Below are 18,319 nucleotides of genomic sequence, written 5' to 3' on the forward strand. Positions count from 1 at the left end.
AGAGGCCCACGTACCGCAAAAAAAAAAAAAAAAAAAAAAAAAGACCCCAAATAGCCAAAGCAGTCTTGAGGGAAAAAAACGGAGCTGGAGGAATCAGACTCCTTGACTTCAGATTATACTACAAAGCTACAGTAATCAAGACAATATGGTACTGACACAAAAACAGAAACATAGATCAATGGAACAAGATAGAAACAAGCCCAGAGGTAAACCCACGCACCTATGGTCAACTAATCTATGACAAAGGAGGCAAGGATATACAATGGAGAAAAGACAGTCTCTTCAATAAGTGGTGCTGGGAAAACTGGACAGCTACATGTAAAAGAATGAAATTAGGACACTCCCTAACACCATAAACTCAAAGTGGATTAGAGACCTAAATGCAAGACCGGACACTATAAAACTCTTAGAGGAAAACATAGCAAGAACACTCTCTGACATAAATCACAGCAAGATCTTTTCTGATCCACCTCCTAGAGTAATGGAAATAAAAACAAAAATAAACAAATGGGACCTAATGAAACTTAAAAGCTTTTGCACAGCAAAGGAAACCATAAACAAGATGAAAATACAACCCTCAGAATGGGAGAAAATATTTGCAAACGAATCAACCGACAAAGGATTAATCTCCAAAATATATAAACAGCTCATGCAGCTCAATATTAAAAAAACAAACAACCCAATCCAAAAATGGGCAGAAGACCTAAATACACATTTCTCTAAAGAAGACATACAGATGGCCAAGAAGCACGTGAAAAGCTGCTCAACATCACTAATTATTAGAGAAATGCAAATCAAAACTACAATGAGGGGCTTCCCTGGTGGTTCAGTGGTTGAGGGTCTGCCTGCCGATGCAGGGGACACGGGTTCATGCCCCGGTCTGGGAGGATCCCACATGCCGCAGAGCGGCTGGGTCCATGAGCCATGGCCGCTGAGCCTGCGCGTCCGGAGCCTGTGCTCTGCAATGGGAGAGGCTGCAACAGTGAGAGGCCTGCGTACCGCAAAAAAATAAAAAAATAAAAAAACTACAATGAGGTATCGCCTCACACCAGTTAGAACGGGCATCATCAGAAAATCTACAAACAACAAATGCTGGAGAGGGTGTGGAGAAAAAGGAACCCTCTTGAACTGTTGGTGGGAATGTAAACTGATACAGCCATTATGGAGAACAGTATGGAGGTTCCTTAAAAAACTAAAAATAGAATTACCATATGACCCAGCAATCCCACTACTGGGCATATACTCAGAGAAAACCACAATTCAAAAAGACACATGCACCCCAATATTCATTACAGCACTACTTACAATAGCCAGGTCATGGAAGCAACCTAAATGCCCATCGACAGATGAATGGGTAAAGAAGATGTTGTACATATATACAATGGAATATTACTCAGCCATAAAAAGGAGCGAAATTGGGTCATTTGTTGAGACGTGGATGGATCTAGAAACTGTCATACAGAGTGAAGTAAGTCTGAAAGAGAAAAACAAATATTGTATATTAACACATATATGTAGAACCTAGAAAAATGGTACAGATGAACCGGTTTGCAGGGCAGAAATTGAGACACAGATGTAGAGAACAAACATATGGACACCAAGGGGGGAAAGCCGTGGGAGGGTGGGGATGGTGGTGTGCTGAATTGGGAGAGTAGGATTGGCATGTATACACTGATGTGTATAAAATTGATGACTAATAAGAACCTGCTGTATAATAAATAAATAAATAATAAATAAATAAATAAATAAAAATGTTATCTTCAAATTACTAATTCTTGAAAGTGTAAAGCAAGGATTCTCAGTCAGTTGAGAGCCTCAAAGGGATAAAACTTTCTCCTGCCATGCCTGTCTTAGCACAGCTCATATACTACACTTGGGTTGCCAGTGGTAAGTAATATTTTTCCAGCATTATTTAAGTTGTGTGGAATCTTCCAGTGTTTCAGCTGCTATGAAAATCAGACTCCCCTCAGACTTGCCCTATCACAATTCTCAGGCTGTCAGATTATCAAGCACAGCCTTCTAACTTGAGCATGACAACTCTCAGTGAGGTTTGCTACAATTTTTGCACAAGGTCAGGCTTTCTTGGAACAATTACATCCTTGTTAGTAATACCTGGCCCCACCCAGTAACTTAAGTACACAGAAAAACTTGGATCTTAAGAAGATGCCTTTCCCAATTACTCTCTTCTCTAAGAATCCACAAAGAGAAACAGACTTTGAACCCAATGTACCTTATTTACTTGACCCTACTGTCATAAAGTGTTCAAATTCAAGTATTATAAAGATGGTAACAGGAAAAGGATTCAGGGTTCCCAGACGGAGGAACGATTGGCCAAGGAAGTCAGCTTTCAGAGCTCAGTGGGTAAGCGGTAAGACTTTGTCTTGTATAGAAAGTAAAGGGTCATGAAAATTAAAAACAAATCAAGTGAGAGAAATTCATTTTGAAAAGTTGTTGTCTTAATGGGGTGGAAGAGAAAGGGAGACAGCAATCATCCTCCTTAATAGGGTAGGGTGAGGTCTGCTAAGAAGCTCACACTCTCACCGTTGACTCAGCATCTACAGTGGATAGTGCTTGAGAAAACTCTATTAATGACCAAATTCTGAAATCATCACTGTTAACAGTGCTGTATTGGAAATCTTACTGACAAAATTTTTAAATTATAAAAGAATCAATATTATTTCTAATAGCATCTTACTGAAAGATTGATGAAGACATGCCAGCCAGAAAGAGTGAGCCTGGCAGGAATGAAACTTGCTCCTGGCAGGACAGGCCTGGCATGGGGAGGAGCAGAGCCAGCCCCCAAAAGTCATAGGTATGTTCCAGCTCTTGAAGTTTTATATTTGTGTTAAGAGGACAAAACTCCAAGTTGCTGAGGTCTTTGGAGTGGACAGGGACAGGAAGGGATTAACAGCAGTTTCTTTAAGGGAGATAATGTTTACCTAGGCAGCAGCATGGTGAAGAACATTGCTTTAGGAGTCCTGGGTTAGAATCGTCACCCTGACATTTACAGATCATGTAATTTGACATTTGGTCAAATTATATAATCTCTCAAAACCTTTAGAAATGACCTCAAGAAGCTTGTTAGGGGCTTAACTGGGACTGAAATAATGTATGTAAAGTGTTTAGCACACTGCCTGTTGCTTAGAAAACATTCCATATGTGTTTCTATTGTATTTATAGTGATACTCCTAAAAGGAAGTAATAAGTACATGTTTCTCCCAGATGGAAGCAGGGAATATCTTTGGGAGAGAGATGGCAGCAGGAAAAGCGCAGAAGAAGGGAGAAAAGAGGCCTTTGTTATTTATTCTTTTTAGCCTATACTGGGTCAAGGGGGAAGAGTGTTATGAGGGGTGGAGGGAAGGGGGAAAGCAGAGATTAATGTGGTTTAAAGCTTGAGGCTGGGACTTCACTGGTGGTCCAGTGGTAAAGAATCTGCCTTACAATGCAGGGAACGCGGGTTCAGTCCTTGGTCAGGGGACTAAAATCCCACATGCCATGGGGCAACTAAGCTTGCGCGCCACAACTAGAGAGAAGCCCACGCACCACAACAAAGATCCCGTGTGCTGCAACTAAGACCCGACACAGCCAAAAATAAATTAAATAAATAAATAATAAATAAATCTTTAAAAAAAGACTAGAGGCCATGTTCGAATTGAGTCTTTCCTAAGGTACAAACCATTTGAATCTATGTGATTTGGAACAGTTTCAAAAACCCTCTATTAGCAGAGAGCAACTTTATGAAAAATGACCCAAGGGAGGCTTTCAAGACAAGAATTACTTTGTTCAGCAGAGGCTATCTGAGCAGAAAGGAAATTTCACTTTTCTTACTGTTAAAATGACATTCTATCAATGTCTCTAGGGAAGGCTGGTTTCACCTTCCCCGGGGCTGCTCTGTAGCTACCCTCTGTTTTATGGCCTATTTCCTTGTGGTTTCGTTTTTTTGCTGTCTTTTAAAAAACCCCTAATACGGGCTTCCCTGGTGGCGCAGTGGTTGAGAGTCCGCCTGCCGATGCAGGGGACACGGGTTCGTGCCCCGGTCCGGAAAGATCCCACATGCCGCGAAGTGGCTGGGCCCGTGAGCCGTGGCCGCTGAGCCTGCGCGTCCGGAGCCTGTGCTCTGCAACGGGAGAGGCCGCAACAGTGCGAGGCCCGCGTATCGCAAAAAAAAAAAACAAAACAGAAACCTAATACTAGAAGTACTTTGAACTTAGTAGTCAGAACAAGATTGTTTAATTAAAAACTAGAAATAGTACCATTATAACTGGGATGACTCATCTGGGACTTTATTTTAAATATATAATAGACAAGAGGAGGTTCATAAGCTCAGTGTAGACCAAAGTGCAGAAACAAATGCACTCTTTTTCCCCCAGCAGATCAGACTTAAATTCATTAAACATGGCATGGAAGACCAGCAGCCTAATGCAAACGTACAGATTTCTTCTCTTAGTGATTTTATTTCTGCCACATGAGATGACAAGTAAGTTAATACTTTTGGGCTTCTTTTTAAATAAAGAAAATTTCAGATTATAAAATGATTGGGGGCTTTGGGAAAATACAGAATCCAAACTGGAATGATTACACAGTTGGTATGGCTCAGAGTACAGAAGTCAGATAAAATAGTGAAAAATTAAGTGGAAAAATATTTTTATGGTTCTGATATTATAAGACAGGGTTGAAGTATTTTATTCTCTCCAGAGCCACAGCCAGAATTTTCCTACATTTTAATGCATTTTATTACTAATCATACCTAAAATAAACCTCTGCTCTTTATCTGAGCATACAACATACACGAAAATCTTTTCTATGTTTGCTCCCCACCCCAACCTGGAAATCCTTCTTGATTCAAAAAGTGATAAGCAGTCACTGTAATATGTTAGGAAGTATATAAAAGAATAAAGAAAAGTAAAAATCCCCCCAAATCCCATCATCAAGAGATAACCACTCAACGTTTTGATGTATATTCTTCCAGGTTTTAAAAAAATGCTAGGCAGCAATCACCAGTAGTTTATGCTTTTTACAGGAAAAGTTAACGCATTTACAGAATATATTAACAAATGATACACAGGGGGCAAGTTTGTGGCAGCTAAAGTCATTTTTTAGCTTTGTTACTTGCTTCTAAATGAGGAAAGTACAAACTGAAATTTAGGTATGTTACAATGGATTTCTAAAAATCAGAGGTAAAAATTAACTGCTATATATCCTGATCATCCACCCCACAACAAACCACAGATGTTTAAACATCTTATTGTACTACACTGTCAGTATAACAGCGAAACATCAGATATACAAAACCAAATTTGTCTATAATCCCATCATCTAATCAAAAATGTTTTCAAAGTAGCTTTTGCCCATATGCATATTCAATTTTGATATATTTATAGGAATTGTTAGAGACGTACTTTACATTCTGCCTATTCACCTAATATTATGTCTTAAATATTTTTCCATTTTGCTCTTTCTTTCTCCTTTGTATTTCCCTACTCCCATCCCCTTATTATGCTATTTCCAAGCACTTGAAATAAACAATTTAGATCTGGTAACTATTTCTCCACCGTTTTCTCTATTTTTATCCATCCTAGTCAATATATAGATAGGATTTTCCCAAGACTTGTCCATATATATATATGTATACATATATATATGTATATGTGTGTGCGCATGTGTGTGTGTGTGTGTGTTTGTGTGTATAGATGGGGTAATTCCATACATATTGTTTTCTAACCCAGTGGTTCTCAAACTTCTCTGCATATTAGAATCACCTGGGAGCTTTTTTAAAACCCCAGTGCCCAGGTTACACTAATATTAATTAGTCAGAACGTCTGGGGGTGGGAGCCAGGCATCAGTACGTTTTTGAAGATCCCCAGATGATTCCAATGTGCAGCAAAATTTGGTAACCCTCATTTTTTAACCTTTTCCTTTTTTAAATTAATAATCCTTTTTCGATCTTTTCCTTGTAAAATCGCATAGCTCAATATGACTATTTTTAATCATTGCAGAGCATTTCATTGTACCGATGTAACATATTTAACCAATTCTCTAATTATGGTCATTTAGATTGTTCACTCTATCTTAATAGTTTCTTCCTGCACTCCCAGGTTCTGTTTTAACTGTGAATGGTAAAACTGAAAACTATATTCTGGACACTGAGCCTGGCCTCGAAGAATCTCTGAACTGTGCTGTTCAAAACCATACCAGAGAAGAAGAACTTCTCTGGTACCGCGAAGATGGGAGAGTGGATTTGAAATCTGGAAACAAAATCAACTCAAGCTCTGTCTGTGTCACTTCCATCAGTGAAAATGACAACGGCATCACCTTTACCTGCAAGCTGAGGAGGAATCAGTCGACATCCATCTCAGTGGTGCTGAATGTCATTTGTGAGTGAGGGGAAAGAAACTGCTAGTTAGTCTGTGTTGTGTGTACTACACTAAGTGGTAGATGAAATCTGGGTCTAAAGAGTATGTGTATTTTAACATTTGCTTGATACTGCCCAATTGCCCTATTTATGATCCCACAACATTGCATGAGGGTGCCTGTTTCCCACACCCTCATGAGCCTGAGTATCCTCAAGCTCTAAGAATCTGCCAGCCTGACTTGAAATTTTATTTTCATTTTCTAAATCAGGAATGAGGGTGTTCACCTTTTCGTAAATGCATTAGCTTTTCACGGTTCTTGTCTGCAAAATGCTTGCTCATGTCCTTTACCCATTTTTCTATTAGGTTATTTGCCTTTTTCTTATTGATTTGTATAAGCGCTTTGTACATTAAGGAAATTAGCCTTTTGTCATTTTGAATGATAAGTATTTCGTCTATTCATTTTATTTTTATTTTTATTTTATTTTATTTTTTTATTTTTTTGCGGTACGCGGGCCTTTCACTGTTGTGGCCTCTCCCGTCGCAGAGCACAGGCTCCGGACGCGCAGCCTCAGTGGCCATGGCTCACGGACCCATCCGCTCCGCAGCATGTGGGATCTTCCCGGACCGGGGCACGAACCCGTGTCCCCTGCATTGGCAGGCGGACTCTCAACCACTGCGCCACCAGGGAAGCCCCTCGTCTATTTATTTTTGACATTTTAAAATAGTTCTTTTTTTTTTTGCCATATTGAAATTTTAAATGTTTGTGTATTTAAAATTACCAATCTTTTCTTTCTTAAACGTTTTTCTAGCTTTTGTGTTCTACTTAGAAAGATATTCGTTGGCAATCTTTTAACATCACCTTAAACCCTCAAAGGTGAAGCTCTTTGATATTTGGGTTCCAGGTACTGGTAAGCCATTGGTGGAACTATCTGAGGTTAGTCGTCCTTCGAATGAGTCTACGGAGGTGATCACGTAGGTGGTTTGGGTGGAAAACTGGTTCTACGTGAGGGGGGTGTGGATAGTGTGTGGTGAGGGGTGATGTGAGTAAGGGTGATAATATGGTGTGGTCTGGTAGAAAGAGCTCTGGACTTGGAACCTAGTAATAAAATGTCAAAGCCATTTGATCCCATGAGCTCAGCAAACTTTTCTGTGAAAAATTGATGCCATTGTTCCTGAGATAAAAGGGTGGGGAAAATGCCAAGGAATCCAGTACTGGAATCTGCTGGTATCCTGCAGCTTGGGCTTCCAGAGTGAATCACTTACATGTTTCTGGGCAAAGGAGCTTTGCTTTTTATTTCCTATGAATTGATAAAATGTGATTTTTAACAAGCTATCTCTTGGCGACTTTGTTAGAATCCAAGACTATCAGCATACCTTGGAGCTTTTGTAATCCTTATAAAATGACAGACAAGAAAACTGAGGCCCAGAATGAAGGCCCTAATTATCACATCTGGAACTGAGAACAGAAAACAAATCCCCAGGCTCCTAATCTAGTGCTCTTCCCACTGTAACCTTCTTAAGAGAGACGCAGTAGAAATGCCGATAATATGATTCAGTGGCTTAAAAAAATGATTTTCAGTTTCCCAGCCTGATTCCACATTTAATATTATCATCGTTGCACATATATAGAAAAAAAAACCCAATTGGTCAGTGATTCATAGTGACAATAACTGACACAAACTCATCAATCAATAAATTAAGATAAAGTCATAAAGTGACAAGAATATCATGTACAATCTTGAGTATTATGGATTATTGTTATAAATGGCAGACCAAGAACTCAATGGAAACTTGATAATACACTATTTGAGGAGGGTGTGCAGAAACTTCTTTTATAATGTTGTTGCTGAAAGTATAAATTGAGACCACCTCTTTCGCAATACCTATCAAAATTTAAAGTGCACCTACCCTATGACCCAGCGTTTCTGCTTTGAGATGTTAACCTTAGAGAAATACGTGCACATATGCGTAAAGAGACATATACAAGGATTTTTTTGGACTTTTCCTTTTAGATTTTATTTAAATATTTGCTAAACATCTGGTCACATTTTTCTCCTTGTTTTTGCTTTTAGTCTTTAGATTATAGTCACTACACAGGGTTCTGTCCTGAGCCCATACTTTTTTTTACAAGGATGTTTATTGAAGCACTGTTTAGCATCTTAAAATGAAAATAACCTGATGCCCATCAAAATAAAATAATTAAAGAGTCAGATATTATACTATAGCACTCTAAAAGCAATGAGCTGGAATTATGTGGTTCAACATGAATATATCTCAAAGCGTGCAATTGTTGAGAGAGTGAAGTCTTTTATGTAAACACTTCTCATCCTCCTAGGATAATACAATATATTTCCTATGGGAATATCATATGTATTTTTAAAATACTATTTAAAAAAAAAAAGATCTGCAAGTATTTACATCAAACTCATAGCACTGGGTGTCTCTGGGGAGTCAGGAAGTGACCAGGATGGAGTCAAGGAGGACCTTAACTTTATCTGAAATGTACTAATACTTTTAAAAGGGAATGCTCATGTAGAGCCGATATGCTTAAAAATTAATTTTAAATAGTTAAATAAAAAGGAACAACTATCTGAATACCATATAACATTCTTGTTGGACATGAATACAGAATTCAAACACATTCCAAAGAGCAATAAAATGTCATTCTTCTGAGAGAGCTATTAATAGGACAGCCTACTCAGGGTCTAATTATTCAGCGTGCAGATTATACAAGCTCCTTTTTTCCCTCCTTCTCTGCGTCTATCTCTTTCCCACTGCCCACTTTTCATGCATTTTATTGCTCTTCTGTACCTTGGCCAAAAAAATGCAAGGAGCATGGAGAAGAGGGGAGAGTCAGTTCAGCCATTTCTCCCCCTAGATGTTGGAAAGCCCTGGTGGTAGTAAGGGTTGGAATCATTTGGTGAAGATAAATGTGTTTGACAATCTATGGGTCTACAGATGTCCTTATCATGACGGGAATAAGAAGTTGCTCACACAGAAGGTTGAGTGGGACTCAAGGTTATGCTCACCTTCCATGGATGCCAGAGTTGCCACGACTGGAGTGCCTTCTGATAGAAGGACATTATTTCTAGAAGATCATTGAGGAAATGCAAATATGCGTTGGTAAATCTCTGGCCAGGACAAGTATGGTTATTGTTCCGTGTGTTACAAATTGTCTACTTAATACAGATTCATTATTATATACATTTGTTTCATGGTTTATCTTCCCCACCACATTAAAAGTGCTATTAAGTTTGAAACTGGATGTATGTTACTTACCATTGTACCCCTGGTTCCTAGCCCAGTGCTTGCCATACAGTAGGTACTCAATAAATTTTTGTCAAATAAATGAATGACTACATGAGATAGACTGAAGGGACATCTTGAACACTGGCAATAAACTACTGCTTATCTGCTAATTAAACTTAAATGCTTGCGTCTTGCAGTTCCTCCTCTCCTAAGTGGAAACGACTTCCAAACAGCTGAGGAAGGCAGTGATGTGAAGTTGGTTTGCAATGTGAAATCCAACCCCCAGCCTCAAATGATGTGGTACAAAAACAGTGGCTTCTTGAATTTAGAGAAAAACCATCACCAAATCCAACAGACAAGTGAGTATCTTCAACTGTCAATCACCAAAGTCAAGAAATCTGACAATGGAACCTACAGCTGTATTGCAAATTCACTTATAGAAACGAAGACCAAGGACTTTCACCTTATTGTCAAAGGTAACTCTATATTTACTGAAATATAGTTGATTTACCATATTATGTTAGTTTCAGATGTACAGCATAGTGACTTAATATTTTTATAGATTATACTCCCTTTCACATTATTACAAAACAATGGCTATATTTCCCAGTGTTGTACAATCCTTGTTGCTTACACACAGAGTTTGTATCTCATAGTCCTATAGCCCTATCTTGCCCCTCTCTCCTTCCCTCTCCTCACTGGTATCCACTAGTTTGTTTTCTATATCTGTGAGTCTGTTTCTGTTTTGTTTTATACATTCATTTATTTTTTTTCCACATATAAGTGATAACATACAGTATTTGTCTTTCTCTGTCAAATCGACAGAGAGCGTAATACTTTTGCGGTCCATCCACAAAGGTAACTCTTTTTTTAAGTAATATCTAGCATAGTACAAAACTCAGAGAGATGCTCAGTAAATATTTTTTGTGACAACTAATGATGATGACAATTATGATTAGTAGCTAGGATTTTCTTTGGAGAATTATCTCGATCCAAGGAATTCTAGTTGTTTCTTTTAGGGGAATTATTCCCATTCCATATAGGATACTGCTTTTTGAGCAAAGGTCCTTTTCTAGAATCAAGTAGTAGAAGACAGTTCTGTTTGGCTTTTATGGAGGAGTATTTCCATGAATTTTCCTAGGCAACAAGGTTTGTAGGAACTGGACTTTTTTTTTTTTATTTGCCTGTGTTGGGTCTTCATTGCTGCGCACGGGCTTTCTCTAGTTGCGGCGAGCGGGGGCTACTCTTCGTTGCGGTGCGTGGGCTTCTCATTGCGGTGGCTTCTCTTGTTGTGGAGCACAGGCCCTAGGCGCGCAGGCTTCAGTAGTTGTGGCACGCGGACTCAGTAGTTGTGGCTTGCAGGCTCTAGAGCGCAGGCTCGGTAGTCGTGGCACACGGGCTTGGTTGCTCCTCGGCATGTGGGATCTTCCCGGACTAGGGTTGGAACCCATGTTCCCTGCATGGGCAGGCGGATTCTTAACCACTGCGCCACCAGGGAAATCCAGAACTGGACTTTTGAGTTAACAGCTTAGTGACAAATGGAAGAGAAGTCATAAACACATAGAGGAAAAATATACTGACTAGATAAGAAAATAGATCTATAAAATCACTCCTAACTCTGAAATTGTAACCTATAGGCTAATCAGAAAAGTGAGTGAGGGAGAATGGGGGAAACAGCTTCTTTCTCTTGGCTTCATACTTCTTCTACCCAGGTTTATGATCTCTGCAATAACAAGGAACAAAAGAAGCTCCACGTGTCTTTCCCTCCTCTTATTTCTCACTCATACAGAAAGAGGAAGGCGAGATACCTGGAGAGGCAGATGCAGATAATGCTCACGCACACATTTCCTGGTCTGGGGCCAGGATGCTAGAAGCAGCCGAACAAGCTGAGGCTCCCACATCTTGTTAGAACATCACTCACTTTGTCATTTGCCTCTCTGTGCCACTCATTGCCTTTCTTGCCAGTCCTCAGGAAGCCAATTGAACCCCAGCCAGAAGCGTTGGACATGTGACCATAGGGCTTCTTATTACTGTACCAATAGAGTGGCTGGTGGGTAGGAAGGGCTGCCAGTTGAATGCCCATCACTGTGATTACTGGTGCTTTCAGTAATTTCTCCTGCAGAACAGTGACAGTATGCCCAGGGGCTACTTGCTTTAAAAACCAAACCCACGGGCTTCCCTGGTGGCGCAGTGGTTGAGAGTCCGCCTGCTGATGCAGGGGACACGGGTTCGTGCCCCGGTCCGGGAGGATCCCACATGCTGCGGAGTGGCTGGGCCCGTGCGCCGTGGCCGCTGAGCCTGCGCGTCCAGAGCCTGTGCTCCGCAACGCGAGAGGCCACAAGAGTGAGAGCCCCGTGTACCGCAAAAAAAAAAAAAAGAAAAGAAAAACAAACAAAAAACCCCACCAAACCCACAAACTCTTGGTTAAGAAGGAATCATAATTGCTCTATGTCACATTAAACATACAGCTTGTGTGGCAAGCAGGATGCCAGCTTGGCAAATTAGCTTTCATGGGCAGAATCCTGTTTGGGGTTGAGCTCTTCCAAACCAACTGGTTTTTCTCATTTCTTCCTGCGTTATTACTTGCCTGGCTATTGGCTGCCTTAGGAGCATAAGCACTCCGATGCTGGTGCTCAGGCTAAATGCCAGGTTTGCCATGAGCTCTCCCAGCTTCACCGCTCAGTGGGGTAGTTTATAAATGAGGCTGTGCAAAGTGAGAAATGACATCACGGATCTTTTCTTGAGCACAAGATTTTAGCCACGTGTTGAGATTATTTTACCGTAATGAATATGGGCTGGGTTGGGTTGGGGGGAAATACCAGATCTGGTTATAAATAAGAAAGTAAAGAGAAGAGATGCAGTTACACTTTCCAAACTCACTTTCAACAGAAACTTGGAATCCAAAGTGAGCCAGTGGGTCAGGCAGTTTATTTCAGTTTGTTTATGGACTGAAAGCTGTCACGTGTGGCTTCATTTTATTCAGCTTGGTAAAAATATTCTGATCTGTGACTGAGTTCTGATTTTTTCCCCCAACTGTACCACCTTTGCCTCTCCTTCATTTTGACATCTTTCCTTGGCACTATAAGTTCATGGGGTCCCCAGTAAGATGCCCTTTGGTGTGTCCCAGGGCTGGCTATTACAGAGTCAGGGTTTACAAGAAGTCCCAAGGACTTTCCTGGTGGTCCAGTGGCTAAGACTCTGTGCTGCCAATGCAGGGGGCCCGGGTTCAATCCCTGGTCGGGGAACTAGATCCCACATGCTGCAACTAAAGATCCCACATGCTGCAACTAAGACCCAGTGCAGCCAAATAAATAAATATTTTAAAAAAAAAAAAAAAAGAAAGAAATCCCATTGAGAAGAGCTTCTCCAGAGGGTTGGTGTCACCCACACCGTCATGAGAATAATTTTTAGCAACAGCCAAAAGAGAGAAAAAGTAAAGGATGCTTAATCTACTCCCTAAAATTATCCTGAGCCGGACACATAATGGAGAAGACAACAGTTGAAAGGTAAATAGTGTGTCATACAATTATGGAGGGATAAACCCCATGTCATAATCTTGAGGCATATAGGGCTTGGGCTTTGAAATTAGATTAATCAAAAGTCTTCTCTCTTCCTTTCACCCTTCATATACTATCTCGTAACACTTTGTCCTTTACAACACTATCTCAATCTGCAGCAGTTTTTTTTTTTAATGTCAGTCTCTCCCACTAGAATATGAGCTCCTCAGACACAGGAGCCTTCCATGCCTGTCCTATTTTTTCAGGGCTAAGAACAGCACCTAACACACAGTAGTCATTTAGCAAAAATCTATTGATTTCATTCACTCTACAAACTCAATTATACAATAAATAGCACACTCTTTATTTCCTATAAATTCCAAGAATTTTATCTTAGCCATGATTGGAGCCCCTTTCCCTCCTAGGGTGGCATCAGAATCCAGGAGCTTAGACAGAGTCATTTAAATACCTTTGTTGACCTTAGCACTCTTACTTTTGTACGTTTCACCCCATACCAAATATATTAACATGAAGTATTAAGTATACTTTTTGGCTGTAAAAATTTGAAAGGGTATTTAAAACTTGCATACATTTTAAATTTTTCTATAAATAAGTTATTAATTTGGTTCTTAAGTTTTAAATGTTATTATTATTATTTAACAGTTGGGTGATAGTCGACACAAAGTTACATTTTATAGATGCTTAAACATTTATGCATTTTGATTAACTTTGCCACTTTATTTTCATATTTTGGAGCCAATACTTTTTTTTCCAGTCTCAAATATTTTCATAGGCTCTTGGAAAGCTTACAAGCACAGGGACTGCACCTATAGTACAAAATGGCTCTGAGCTTACCTGGTGTTCACAAAACAAGGGAATGGGCTTTCACTTCTAGGTGGCTGGTGTCTTCCTAGCCCAAATTAGAAGTAGACTCTCTGTTCTTCCATATCATTTAGGCAAAGATAAAAATCTTTGCCAAGATTGGGAAGGCTGATGCTTAGAGTTCTACTTTCCTAGGGGCAGGCACTATGCAATCACCCTGTATAATGTCTTGTCACCTACCTGGGGCACAATCACAGCACAGCTACAAGGGTCCCACTGTTCCTCCCTCCTTAGTCCAGCAGCTTCCTCACCTTTTCTGTTCTTCCTCTTAAAACCTTCCTGCCTCTCTCTCTCCTTCGAGGATACCTTCCAACATCTTTCGGGCTTTTCAAATGTTAGGAAAAAGCATTGATTTCAGCTTACTTCTGCTTTCCGCATGGCAAAAATTATGGATCAAGCACAAAATGATCTGACTTTGGGGAGTTATTCATATTACAATAAATTATCCTTCCAAAGAGGAGTGGATTCAAAGCCTGTCTCTGCTAGTTACTAGTTCTGTGACTTTGGACAAGTAAACTCAAAGCCCCTGGTTCCTCGCCTATTAAAAAGAATGACAATAAAATTCTTCAGGATTGTTTGGAGAATTTAATTAAGAGGAAAAATGTTAGGTGCAAGGCACCGTGGCTGGGACATACTAGAAGTACATAAATTAGAAGCATATAGATGTTAACTTTCTCGTTTCCTGTGTTTGCACTTCCAACAGATAAAGCTTCATCTGTACCGATAGAACCCATTATTGCTGCATGTATTGTGGTCTTTCTGACCTTGTTATTTGGACTGATTGCCAGAAGAAAAAGAATGATGAAGGTATCTAAGTATTCTAAGCTAAAAAGTCATCTAAACAAAAGCAGAGAACTGGCTATATAAGTGACTATAGAATTAGGAACCATACTTGAACGATCTGGTCTCTCTCCCATGAGATCTAAAATGGAAGTTGCTTAAGGGAATAAAATTGTACATCTATTATGAGTACAGCTTTACGAAGAATAGAGTAGAAGGATAGAAGTGCATGTGGACAAGACCTGAATGAAAATAGCTGTGGTGTTAGAAGTAGGTGCTGATTTTTCTTCCTTTTAAATTTCTCTTTATTGTTGCTATGGTTCCTTTGGTACAATAAATAAATAAATATAGAGGCGCATCTGCTCTGGATTCAGAGATCTGTGTGAAAAACACGGCACTTACTGCTCACCTCTTGAGTACAGCCACATGCCCTGGTTGTGGTGGGCTGGAGTTTGAATTGTTGAATGGTTAACCTTGCTGGTTAGCATGATGCAGAGGACCTGCATGCATAGGTTAATGCTATGCATTTGACTCCACCAGTTAATCCAGTGCCAAAGGCAGGCAAATGTGGCAGAAAGCCTCTAAGGAAAGGCCAGTGTGGAATTACCTTTTCTTAGGTTAAATAAAAATGATTAATATGGTCAAAGAAATAAGACCTCGACCAGTGCAGAGGTGGCTGTATTCCCAGCCACCTCTGTATTGGTATGTAGTTTTCTACATAGATGATTAACAGACATTTGGGTTTCCGGTCCCTTGAGCCACCTTGATGCATTCAAAATGTTTATTCATGGGCCTTAGCAAAACAGGCAAATTCATTGCCCTTGTCCTGTTTGCTTTTAGCTCTGCGTAAAGGATACAGATCTTCAAAGCAGAACAGCTCTGTAAGTACTCTGGGCTGGGGTCAACGATTTTCCATAAGCAGATGGGTAGCAGTCAGTGGTGCGCATCATAAAGCCCATCCTGGGCAAACTCCTCCTGAGATGGAAGGTGCTAGAAGGTGAAGTGGCTCAGAGGAGAATGGAGGGTGGAGGAGAATCTGCCTCCCCTTTAGAGGAAGACAGGTGAGGCTAGGTTGGAAGGTTGCTTGGAACTGACCACACCTTTGGTCTTGAGCCTGCTTTTTCTTTAAGCAATTTCAGGCTAATTCTTGTGCAAACTGCCTTTTATCGCCACACAATGTAAATGTCTGAGAGAGCTTACCCTGGGGGAAGCCACTGCTGCATTCTCCTTCTCAACCAGGTCAGAAGCCACATTCCTCATCCTAAATACCGCCTCCTCTTTGGAGCTTCCTTTAGACTGTTGGCTCCAGCATACCTGAAGCGGGCAGTGGCTAAAAAGAACAGAGGCATACTTTCCAAGAGTATGAATTTTGTTTTGATTTTTTTTCTTAGTGTTATGATCACCTTTATAATTAATTTCTTGATTCATTTCAGATGAAAAAGCCAAGATGACATCTAATACGGCAAGAGTTTTGCATCAGGACCTCCTTGATTTATGTAGTCCCGTCTGTATTTATTGCTATTACTAAGTTCATTCCTGTCAAATTGTCAGAGGTTATGAAGAAGTGTTTCATTAAGCACTTAGAAGTAGTTATTATGACTAATTTAATATACTTGCAAGAACACTTTCAGGAAGAAAGCTGTAAAGATTGAAAGATAAGATTTTTAAAGTCTTCTCCTTGAAGGCTATGTCAATTAATTGAAATTTGTCCTGAAAAGATTGGTAACCATTTACATTTAGTGTGTATTCTTCTAGGTAGGAGATTAACAGACATTTGGGTTTCACAAATCAGTACACGACCAAAAAAAAAACTGGGGGATGGGGGCAACATAGAGGGATCAATTTCTAAAGTTGCCAAGGAAACACATAAGTAATATCAATTATATCTACCTTCACTGTCATTTCAAAAAAGAAATGTTCTAGGACTAAAAAAAGGAAGGATATAATCTCAGAATATAAAGTATTCCTTTAAATGGAAAAAATTCAGTATTATAAAAAACAACATATGTCCTTATTTTTCTCATCTTATCGTGGTTGACAGTCACAAACTTTGTGAGTTTTGTGTGGTGATGAAGATGAAAACGGCAGGGGACGGGGGATAGCATGTTTGTTTCCTAGTATCCTTTGTTCTTTTCGCATAGCCATTTGCATAGATCCAGTGATATTATGAATCAGCCTGTACTCTTCTCATATACCTTAATTTAAAATTGCAGCTCTCTTATTATTTATCGCTGACTTTCCCCACTTCCATTCTTTCTTCATTTTTTTCCCTGTAAGAGTCTCTGCTTCAGTTTCCCACACAGCTGGGGTGGGTTATAGGGAGAGGCAGCCTTGGCCAGAAGCACCCTTGATTGTCTCTGCTGTGCTCTCACTCTATCTTAGAAAAAAAAATTTTTTGTCTAATGTTGCAGGAGCTAAATGTGCCACAGTGAAAGAGAAAGAGAGAGAGCTGCTTGCTGTCAGACAGGTGGTTAAAATCCCTTTATTGCCTTAGAAGCAAAGAGAAGAAATGAGCAGAATGTATTAAATCTTAACAGTGTTTTGTTTCTAAGAAGAACAGACACATCCTCCTGTTAGGCTCCTCTTTGCTTCCTTGGAAACGTCAGCATGAAATGGAGAGAGAGACCATTAAAAACTGTGGTTCACAGATTTCTCTGTCTTCTTGGAGGCCCTAGTAGGTTTTGTGGGGAAGCCTTCAGATCATGTCCCTCATTCAGGATTTCTCAAATTAGAATTTGGAAGCCCTGTGAAAATGCTGTAAGGATAAGGTAGGAGGACTGTGAAAATCTGAAAGATTAGACAATTAAGTAGAACCCTGGAAACGAGAAATTAAAAAACGGTGGGTTGGGACAGTTTAAAGTGGAAGAGGAAACAGAAAAACTTAACTTTTTTAATTGGACTTGGAATCAGGAGATCTGAGTTCCAGTCTTGGCTGTGTTACCTTGGGCAAGTGCTTTTCCCTCTCTTGGGCCTTTGGAAAATAAGGAGGTTGGATTAAGAGGAGGATTAAGATGCATTTTCATTTTAGCTTGAAAATTCTGTGATCCTAAAAAGATTCCCACATAGTTTAATGTCTAAAGGAGTTGGCAAGAAAGACTGAAAATGTAATACCTTTGCCCCGCCTAGCAGAGTTATGAATCAGCTTTGTTCTAGGACATATAAATATCCTTGAGAATTACAGGTCATCAGGAAAGAGTTTCTTCACCCTTGTTAAATACAATGACCTTGTACATTAGCACAGAGAAGGAACCTTAACTAGTTTTAACAGAGCACAGCAATATTATAAATAGTCATTGCCTCTCATTTTGCCTTACAGTTTTGAAACAGAGTCTGTACTAAAACTATGTCTATTATTTAAAATTAGAAGTTAGCCTAGAGCCTGTCTTAGAAAGATGTGAAATTCCAGGATTCAAAAGAAACCCCATATGTAAATCAACTATACTTCAATTAAAAAATAATAAAATTAAAAAAATAAAGACACCCCATAACCTTTCCCCAATGTTTTCTCTACCTACTGTGAGGTACGGGGAATTCCAACATTCCCTCATCTGGTTTTGA

The 18,319-nt window shown here is 39.7% G+C and overlaps 1 protein-coding gene across 1 annotated transcript; it reads left to right on the forward strand.

The window, feature by feature from the left end:
• Window positions 1–2,235: 2,235 nt before the first annotated feature.
• On the forward strand, window positions 2,236–16,212 carry TMIGD1 (transmembrane and immunoglobulin domain containing 1; the record flags this gene model as incomplete). Its single annotated transcript, XM_079904943.1, has 6 exons — window positions 2,236–2,812; window positions 4,374–4,477; window positions 6,096–6,374; window positions 9,800–10,078; window positions 15,602–15,642; window positions 16,195–16,212. Exons 1-6 carry the CDS (start codon window positions 2,706–2,708, stop codon window positions 16,210–16,212), a joined length of 828 nt encoding a protein of 275 aa, XP_079761069.1. The 5' UTR covers window positions 2,236–2,705.
• Between the last annotated feature and the right edge of the window lie 2,107 nt (window positions 16,213–18,319).

Source organism: Stenella coeruleoalba (genome assembly GCF_951394435.1).
Source record: "Stenella coeruleoalba genome assembly, chromosome: 19".
Taxonomy (NCBI): Eukaryota; Metazoa; Chordata; class Mammalia; order Artiodactyla; family Delphinidae; genus Stenella; species Stenella coeruleoalba.